Here is a 10,354-nt window from a genome sequence, read left to right on the forward strand (position 1 = left end):
TCATTTCATTGCCTTTTGGTATTATTTACAAGGAAAGTGAAGGCACATCTTGCTATTCCACTTCAGCTGATTGAGTGCCAGTTCCCACCAGAAGACACAGTTCCCTGCACTGGCATTCATTTAATCCTTCAGTTAGTTTTCTGCTGCATGGACTGATTCCCCAGAAGGTCAGAAGAATGCTAATGCCAGACTTAAGGGAAAGGATGAAAGTGTTGGGGCCAGGAGGAAGAATACCCTTTCAGACAACAGCTGGGCCTTAAGATTATGTTGGCTGTAACATGAAATGCACGCTGAGAAGCATAACCTGCTTTTCACATAGAAGTTAGATTTGTCATCCTGGTCAGTCACAACTTCAAGGTATTACGGACAAATTATCTGCTACTATGCAAGGTTTGTTTGTTTTCTGGGGTTGCATTAAGCATTGAGATCATTGGGCAGTGCTGCATTTTGTTAGCTCCCTCTCCATCCTCTTCTTTGAATATATTTTCTTAGAATTTCAAGAACATTTCCTTGAGACTCTTGCTGGTGAGGGGGTGTTCAGTTTTTCTCTTTATGTAAAGGTTTCCCAAGTGATAGATAATTTTGCAGTTTGAAATTTGTGGTCTAAATAGATTAAAATGTTAGCATCTTATATTCTTTCATAGCCCATATGATAAACATGGACTACATTTTTTGTTGTAGAAGAGGTTGGAGTTTATTTGAACACATGTTTACAATGCTTAATTTTTTTGTCTACAGTGACAGGTTTTACTGTATGAAAATACACTTAGGGTGTCTGGTAGGTGGGCTTGCTACCTATTAGTTCTAAGAACTTTGCTAAGAACTTCTTTTATAGAAGCATGTGAAAGCATTTGCTTCACATAAAGAGCTTTGTACTTGAGGCTTGCAAATTATGATAATGGCTCAGATAATGGATTTATGAAGTAACCATCTGTCTTGATACCGAAGAGCCCGTTTTAGTGGAATTTTTACTAGTGTGCTTGTCTTTGGATGAAAAGGCTTCTGTGGGAAGTAGCACATTAAACAAAAAAGTATGTTATTGTGAATGGATGCTGTGGTTTTTCTTACGTGCTTGATAATACTGACATTTTGATCCCAGGATGACTGCATCTTACTTAATTTCTGTCTGTGGATAGTGCTAAGAGACTCTATTTCAGTTTGGTATTCCAGACATTAAAACACGAACTGAAGTCTTGTCTTTGTATTCACACCAAATGATCAAACAACTATAGGAGTTTGATTTCTCAGTAGGGCTGAGAGGTGGATGTTCTACTTCTGATTCCCAACTTCACACTCGCTGTCTTTGCAAGAAGACATACAGTGTCATAAGAAGTACACTGTAAACATCTGTGGAGTAAACTTCCAGGAATAATGTAGATAAAAGGTTTGTCCTAATTGCTAATTTCAATATGTGTTGCTTTCTGGCTCTTGGACTATGAGCATGAACAGTGAGTCTGCCTTCCCAATGCTGAAAGGTGAAGGCCCCATCTAAAATCAATAATTTTAACTGATGTCAAAATGCACTAAAGAAAGCAACTGATGAATTATGTACATTGTTATGTACTGAAGTCTTTATAGGTCTAATCCCACCTAGCTGCTTTGGAATTGTTTTAAAGAAGCCCAGTAATGCTCCTCTCTGTTACTGTTTTTTATGTTCTTGATACGCTAACAGAGCTCAAAATTCGCACCCAATCATGTTATTCCTGGGTAGGATTTATTATGACTTGAAACAAACATGTTTATGTGAATACTGCTTTCCATTTCTGATGGCTTTCTGTAACCGTTGCCTTTAAACGTAAATATTGTGGCACAAAGCTTAGTGGCTATTTATTCTTTCAACTAAATATTTCTTTCCATCTGTAGTAGATATTGTTCATTCCAAACATAACTTTCCATTTTATGATAGACTCATTTCAACTTAAAATACATAGCAAGAGTTTTGGAGCTCATTCTGGTTGGTACATTTCAGAAAGTTACTACTTTTTTTAATTAGTTGTATTAGAATTCAAGTTCTGTCAAAACATGATGTATCCATGAAGTGATTCTTCCCAATTGTAAAGTATGCATTTTTATACTCACAGAAAAAAACAATGGATATTCAACATTTTAAAAATGTTTTCATGTAACACTCACTTTAGACCACATGCAGCTGAAGTAGCAATTCCCATTTCACTCTGTGACATAAATGCAGTCCCTTTGGTAGAATTTATTTTTTTTTCTAAAAACAGTATGTATCTTCGCAGGTCAAAATCCGTGTGCTGAACAAAAGGAAATGTACTTTGTTGCTGTTACTTTTACCAGGAGCCTTTTCTCCTTTTCATGACCAATGCATTTTGGGTTTCTTTCCTTCTTATTTACAGAATACATCCAGTGGAGAAAAATCTTGGGAAGTGTTGTTGGGTCATGTGATCAGTGAGCTGTCTAAGGGGAAGATGTATGAAGAGGGAGAGACTGAAGAATTAACAGTGGTATTGGCAAATCTCTTGAGAAGTTATCCAGCATGACCCGTTTCTGTCTCTTATTTAAGTTTTTCAGCTTTGTTGTTAAAATGATTTTTCTCTGATCTTGCTAAAGACTACAGTACAACTCCTCATTTTCCAGATCAAAGCACATCCCTTTGGGACAGTTTGCCTGTGCAAATCTTTCTTTTACTAATATCGTATGTGGCCAGTGCTGTGCTGGGGAATTTGTTGACAAATACTTCTTTATGATTGTGGGTTTTAATCATATGTATGAAAGACCTTTCAGAAACTTGGAAAACTGAATATTTAAGTAGGAAAAAACATTTGTCAAGGGGGAGAAAAACCCACAGTTATTTCAGATTATTAGTGAAATGCTGGCCTTTGGAATGTGTTTTTAATGTAGTAGCTTATATAGGATGCTAAAAAACATTTGTTTCATATTGGAGTTTCTTACATGGCAGACAACTTATTTGGGGCAAAATTCAGTAATTGCTTCCTTCCTCCATAGGTAAATCCTGATTCTGTAGAGTGCTATCTGCAGCAGTTCTGCCTGCCTTTCCTCAGGATTGCAAGCCTTCTTCAACACCATCTTTTTGGAGGAGATTTACCTAGTTGCCAGGTACAGATTGAGAGGGGCACACTCAGATGTTTCCATTTAAAAGCTAGAGATCAAAACTTAAGATTTGAAGGTATCTTTTTCATAGTATATATTTTCTATCCTAAGATTATTTTTTTAAATCATTTAATAGCATTGCTCTGCAGCATTGTTTGTTTTCTATAAATTTGTTTTCAAGGCAGTTTCCCTGATTTCTGATATTCTTAAAATTCAGTACATAGATGCTTATTTATCAGATTGTAAATCCCTGTCTTATAACATGCCAGCATACTTCTAAAACTTGTCCAGCATTGGCAGAGATGGCATAATTTTCACACAGACTGCAATTCAGCCCTGCTTTCGCTTAATGCCTGTTAATGTCGACTTTATTCTCAGAGGTGTTGCATCATCAGACAGTAATGTTTAAGTTCCATGGCTGATTTAAGTACAGTTTGCTGCAGGTCAGCTCCTTCAGTTCCTTGTTTCAAAATCATCTCATCTTTAAAACCAGCTACAAGCCAGTTTGGAGTGATAAACAGGAAGAAAGTTATTGGGGAGTTTGGAATTTTCTTTTTTTGTTTGTATTTTTTGGATTCATGTGGGTTTTGGTTGGGGTTTTGGGAGGTTTGGTTTTTTTTTTCACTGACTAGTTTTCCTGCATTTTGAAAATTCAGTTTACGGTACTCTGGAAAAATTCAAAGGTTTTCTGTGTCTCTAAACATGATTATTAGCATCATTGTACCAGAACATCTTTACTTTTGTGATTGGAATAGATAGATTTTTAATAAACTGTTTAAACATTTAGAGCATATGCATTAATCTAAGTCTCTCTGGTTTCATGCCCAAAAGGAAGATGAAGAATTCACAGTTCTTGCAAGCTGCCTGTGTCTATTACCATCTTTTCAGTCGGCTCATCAGTTCACCAGTGCCTCTTGTCTTGATTGGCCAGTGCCAGCATTTGACATGATATCACAGTGGTGCTCAGAATTGGCTTCATTTGGAGACAGACATCCAGATCAAGTAAAGGTATGTAGCAAAATTACTTCTTCCAAAATAGCCCTGATGTGGCAGCAGCTGTTTGTTGCTTGATTCACTATGCACATATACTACTGTCCTGGATATGGATCTGAGAACCTGACTTGTAAATAAGAGAGAAATTTTACTCAGAAATATTAGTTAGTGGATGTGGGATGGATTGGTTAAAAATAGGAATAAGAAAACCTGTCTGTTTTTTTTTTTTTAAATATGATTACTGGAGACAGAAAATAGAAATGCTATTCTTAGATGATACTAAGTGTATCCATGTCTTCTGCACCTGAAGCCTGTAAAAGGCATGTAGTTGAAACTTTGACTTTTAAAAAAATAAGTACCAGAAGCTTTTTCTTGCCTGTAAGATGTTACTGATATTTTTTAGCATCTTCAGTTGCAATACTGAAAAAGATCAACAAATAAAAGCATTTTTAGTAGTCAACTGATAAAAGATTGCACATCATATATGAAAGGTAAAGAAACACAACAAAGACTTGAATATGATTGGAGTATCAGTTGTGAAATGGAAATGTTTCAACATTACTCATGGTTTTTATGAAGAAGGTGCCTCTCAACAATTCGAGTTCCCTTCTCCTAAGTTGATGGTGTCAGAGACAAGCCAGTTGCATTCTTTACTCTGCAAAATTATCTGCATCTGCCATTGCATGCTTGCAGGCATGAGTTAGGCTATTGTGAATGAAAATTTGAATACTCAGATTAATCTCAAAATACAGTTGCTGACAATCTGATACGCATTTGAAAGAGACTGCAGTGAAACTGATAGCATTCTTTCCGTGATTGAAAAGGAACCAGCTACATGTTAGGTTCTGAGGTCTCTCTTAAAAAAATGTCATGTTCAGAAACATCCGTGGGAAAAGGCTACTGTCTATTTCACACCCATTGCAAAAGATGAGATGTGACCACAACTGGGGAGGGTGTTCAGCCAGATCAGTTTTGACTTCTGAATGGAGGAGTGAGAGATTTTTAAACTGCAGGCTTCCTTTCTTAGAAAATACTAGGGCATATGTTAATGTTCAGAACTAATAAATTGTTCTTATATTATTTGTAGGCTTTGCTTATCCAGGAACCCAAGTGGGACTTGCCACGCCTCCTTCAGTTGCCTGAGAATTATAATACCATTTTCCAGTATTATCACAGAAAGACTTGTACTGTTTGCACCAAGGTTCCTAAAGATCCTGCTGTTTGTCTAGTTTGTGGTACTTTTGTATGCCTGAAAGGACTATGCTGCAAACAACAGAGTTACTGTGAATGTGTTCTGGTAAGAGAGAGATAATTCTCATTCTATAATTGATTCTCACTCTCTTGTATAGCTTTTACCTCCATTGCTCAGTTTTGGTGGTTTCTTTCCAAAATGTGCTTATATAATCATAGGATAGTTCAGGCTGGAAAGGAACCTCTAAAGGTCATCTAGTCCAACTCCAATGTTTAGCACTTATTTCTGGTAGATGGGCCTACACTGGATTCTAAAGAGTAATTTAATTCACATTTTTAAGCCCACAGCCTATTTGAGGAATTCTTGCAAAGCCGTTGTTTGTATCGTTGATGCATGGTTTTGATTCATAACCAATGGAATTTTGTCTACATTCTGATTGCTTATTATTTTAATTTTCCTGTTTTGTTTCCTTGCTTTCTGTGTACACAAGAGTATCAGTGTATGGTCTGTTGGGGTTTTCTTTTTTTCCCTTTTATAGAATATTTTCTGATATACCCGACCATCTACTAGTGATCTACAGACTATAACTAGATAAAGAGCATTTTAAAGTCTTTGACTTTAATTCAGCAGCAAAGTTTTCTAGTCAGCATATCCATAAGTTTTTTCAGGAACCTCAGTTGGACAGCATCTAGTATTGTTTTCCTGTCTATGATAAAGGTTTGCTTTAATAGCTGTTCCGTTTCCTACCATAGGACAGTCAGTAGTAGAAGGCTGGAACTACTTGGACTTTATAAAACTGAGGGGAATTTGGTTTTTGTTTGTTTTTGGTTTGGTTTTTTTTCCGAATGAGGCATAAAATCAGAAGAAATGTTAGAGGGATCTTGGATACTATTTGAAATTGTTTGAACTCGCCTTTCTCTCATGCTGCTAATGTGGACAGGATTTTAAATAGAACTTACAGCTGTATTTAAGGTGTCAAGCTTCTTGAAAACAAAGTTATAAAAAAAGGAATTAAAAATCTATATACTTAAATTTCATTATAGGTTATGCCTCTAATTGTAATAACATTGTATAGGAAGAGCACGTTTTTAATTGCTAAAATAAATTTGTTATAATACAGATCATGCTGTTCATAGAGATGGGTGACACTGAAGTTTAAGCAAAATTACTAAAAGAATTTTTTTTACTAGACTTGTAGAGCCATAGACTAGGTCTGTGAGCATGGACAGAGAAAGCAAATGCTTAGTAATACAGACTATTGTAAAAGAGATTAAGTTTTTCTGAATAGTTTCTCTTATTCTTGCCATCTATGAAAAATATTTGGCCATGCCACACAGTTTGTTACTACAACAACAAATCCAAAATACCACAGAGAATTTTTTTTCTCATTTTTGTTAGGTAATTTTATTTTGGCATGATAACAAATATCCTCCCTTTTTGAGCAGGAAACCATTTTGTTGTTATGGCAGCACAAGACATGGAATTTTAGTTTGCCTGGAGAGTTCTGGGGCAGGCTAACCTTTTTCAAACTCTTATTAAATAATGTGTATATGTTATTTCAAGCAAAACAAATTACAGTTTTGACAGATACTAATAGAATCTTTGCACTCTTACCTTTTTGAACCATATTGTTACAGCATTCTCAAAACTGTGGAGCTGGGACAGGAATATTTCTTTTGATTAATGCATCTGTAATCATCATCATACGAGGTCATCGTTTCTGCCTTTGGGGTTCTGTTTATCTAGATGCACATGGTGAAGAAGACAGAGATCTTAGGTAATGTTTTCATTACAAGTATGTTTTATTGTTGCTCCTCTGTATAGATCAACTTTTATGTTATGCAATAACAGATTATAATAACTACCTTCCTTGACTGGAAAATCCCCATTTACTGCAAGTTGGACTGACTCTGTTTTTGTTTTTGCCCTGAGCTGGTGTAATCATGATCACTGACAGATGATTCCTATTGACAGATTCCTATTCTCAATGACAGTCAATTCTTGGTGTTGCATAGGGAAACACTATTTCTCCCAAAGTTGTTGTTTGCTCTCAGTCAAACGATGCAGTTAAATCCTAATGTAGGGAAGGAGTGCAGCTTCCAAGCTACACAAGCTTGAGAGAACAAGAGATGATTTCAGGTTTCTACTATCCAGAAGGGAGGAAGGGAAGACCCAACAGTTATCCTTTTATAAGCAAAACCAAAAGCCCCTCACCAATAAAAATGCAGGCTTCCCCCGGGAAAAAAGTTGTATGACTGTCATGTGTTGATTATGTAATGAGGTTTTACACTTACTTGGCCTATTAACTATTTGTATTTCTTTTTTTATCCCTTTTCCTACAGGCGTGGTAAACCTCTCTACATATGCAAGGAAAGATACAAAGTGCTTGAGCAGCAGTGGGTGTCTCATACTTTTGATCATATCAATAAAAGATGGGGGCCACACTATAATGGCTTGTAAATCATCATCTACACGCCAATTCATTGCTGTCACCATGAACAAATGCATCTCGACTGACAATAGCTTTAATTGAATGAGAGTTTAGCTCTTTGCCTCGGGGTGAAGTGTCGTCTGGGCATAAAAGGGAAATGGAACTTTGTCAACACGTGAAATTTTAGCAAAATTAGCTGCTGTTGCTATTAAATAATGATACGATAATTTGAAATTAAACCCTCAGAATGGTGTGAGCAATCTGATTGCACTCCGTAGTCCATTTTTCTTCTTTTTTTAAAGCCCATTATTGTTAAGAAGCACAAATTTTACTTACAGTTGTTTAGAGGCTCCAGGGATAGCTGTCAAGTTTTCATTTTTTTCTGCATGGAGTTGTTTTTAGCAATTTCTACTGCAACAGTGTATATGTCTACTACATCTACTAAATATGTTGGATAAATTTCTTGGCCTTTTTTGTGTTGGTTTTGAGGTTTTGCTTGATAATGCGTTTGTAATTAGGGTTTGTAAAAGAGTTGTGAGACTGCATGGTTACAATTGGTCTGGAAGTTTAAGTATTTCACTTATCATGAGAGATCTATTGAAATATTTCAGGCATTACTGAAAACTTATGCATTCTCAGGAATTCCTTTTATTTTTTTTTTGTCTCCATAAATAAGTGAAATAGCTGTAAATTAGGTATCTATTGCTCTTCATGTAATCCAGAACATATATTCTTATTCTTTTCCAGCAAAGAGACTTTTTTTTTTCCATATAAATTGAATAAACCGTTAGTGATAACACATACAGAAATTGCTGTATATAGAGAATTTGTATGGCGCCCAACATAGCAGATCACAGTTACAAGCCTAACCACCATAAGCCTGCCTGTCATTTCAAACCCACATGTATGTTTCAGAATGATTGGATTGGAAATGTGCAGGCTATTCTGCAAATGAAACATAATTTTGCATCTTTCCCGCCATTTCAGGAGGTTCTTCTATATTGTATTTGTTTAAAGTAATCACTGTTCTTTCTGCTTGGTTTCCTAAAAGGGAAAAAAACAGAGATAGCCTAGATGAACAACCAATGCATGTGCAGCCTCACTGGATGAATGCCAGAACAGTTCATGCTTAGAGGTCTAAAAAAATTCATGACAGCAGGCATGACTGGGCTAAACCCCACCGTGTAAGTAGGTAGGAAAGATTATAATTAAAATCTGGTATGTAATATATTGCTACTAATGTTTTTCACAAGCGTTGGACATTTGCTGGCTATTTCATACAGTACTACCAAGCAGTCCTGGTAGTTTTGACTTTCATAGCTTGCGTGTAAGATAAAATTTATATGTGTAAAATAAACCATCTTATGATAAAACCACATATACAATGAAAGCAGTTCCCCAGTGGAAGTCCTTATCTAGTGAAAAGTGTGTAGGGGAAATAAAATGACTGTATAGCAATCATGGAGAATGGACAGAAGGAAAAGTAAGTAAATACAATGAGTTTTTCTGGATACCTGCAATTCAAAAAAAACACAATAAAGGATGCTGGGTTTTATACATACATATAAATATATATCTTTCAAAAGTATTACAGTACTTCCTGTAAGAGTAGAATTATTCTGTTTCACCAACTAAAAGGCTGTGTCTTTTCCAAAATATTACTTTTTTGATACTGTATTATAAGTTCTGCCTGTAATATTTTTGCATTGCTCATTATGAGTATCAGGCCATTTTGTAAGTGTGGTTAAAGAGCAAAAAGAATCTTTACATCTCCAGCATAACATTATTACAGGGCTCATGAACTTGAGTAATCTATAGTTTGAAGCTCCAATGCTATATTCACAAGAGATAATGTACCCAGAATTTGATTACTGTGTTTTATTTAAAATGGAATGTTCTCTGGTTGTGCATATGGATGTGAAGTAAAACTATTAGCCTTAACTTTAACATTTGGGTATGTCATAGTGTTTATTTTAGTACTGGTGAATTAGTCACCAGTCAACTTAAAACCAACAACAAAAAAATCACTTGGTGGAAAAATTGTACTTGAACATCCTTGCATGCTGCTAAACAAGAATTTTTATTTCCCCCATAACTTTTTTAATCCTCCTTTGTTAAGCTAACCTTGAAAAATAACAGGTCCAAACTAGAGTGGTGTGTGCGTGTATTACTCAAATGTTCTGGTGTGATATCCTGTATGAATGACCATTTAAGTACAGTACATTACTGTAGAATCTAAATCTTTATAACACATCAGAAGAGTATAAAACTAGGAATACAATAATCAACAATTGTAAGATATGTTAATAAAATTCTACTGTCAATCTGAGTGTTCGTGAAATTTTTTTCTCTACCACAGTCATCCCAAATATGATTGTCACTCAGTTTACTCAATAGCCAGGCCGTTATTTAAAAGTCAGAAGCTTATGCATGCAAAGTACTTTGCATAGAGAGGAATCTGGTATGTTTTCTTTTTGTTACTTAGACACAGTCATGTATTTTGTATTGGTAATTTGGATTATTTTATTGTTCTCAACTATACCACTTAAGGTTGTGCTTAGTTTTATGCTAGCTCTTGCAGTATTGCTGCTCTAAACTGCCAGAATTAAAATGCTGAGTTGAGAAACTGTATTGCTGGGAAAATCATGCTTGAGCTTCTCTTC

General features: G+C 35.5%; 1 protein-coding gene across 8 annotated transcripts in view; it reads left to right on the forward strand.

Annotated features, from left to right (window-relative positions):
* UBR3 (ubiquitin protein ligase E3 component n-recognin 3) overlaps window positions 1–10,020 on the forward strand; it is a 109,061-nt gene extending 99,041 nt beyond the window's left edge. For 7 of the 8 annotated variants that reach the window (XM_057423720.1, XM_057423722.1, XM_057423723.1 and 4 more), the window contains 6 exons: window positions 2,361–2,468; window positions 2,971–3,081; window positions 3,907–4,083; window positions 5,156–5,365; window positions 6,898–7,037; window positions 7,603–10,020. In XM_057423720.1, coding sequence (XP_057279703.1) covers window positions 2,361–2,468; window positions 2,971–3,081; window positions 3,907–4,083; window positions 5,156–5,365; window positions 6,898–7,037; window positions 7,603–7,720 — 864 coding nt within the window. In that variant the 3' untranslated portion in view covers window positions 7,721–10,020. The remainder of the gene's footprint in view (window positions 1–2,360; window positions 2,469–2,970; window positions 3,082–3,906; window positions 4,084–5,155; window positions 5,366–6,897; window positions 7,038–7,602) is intronic. The other variant, XM_057423721.1, reaches the window with a different exon arrangement.
* The last annotated feature ends 334 nt before the right edge of the window (window positions 10,021–10,354 follow it).

The sequence above is a fragment of the Pezoporus wallicus genome, unplaced genomic scaffold (assembly GCF_028554395.1).
Source record: "Pezoporus wallicus isolate ANWC-B61680 ecotype Strahan unplaced genomic scaffold, APGP_CSIRO_Pwel_v1 contig_1181, whole genome shotgun sequence".
Lineage (NCBI taxonomy): Eukaryota > Metazoa > Chordata > Aves > Psittaciformes > Psittacidae > Pezoporus > Pezoporus wallicus.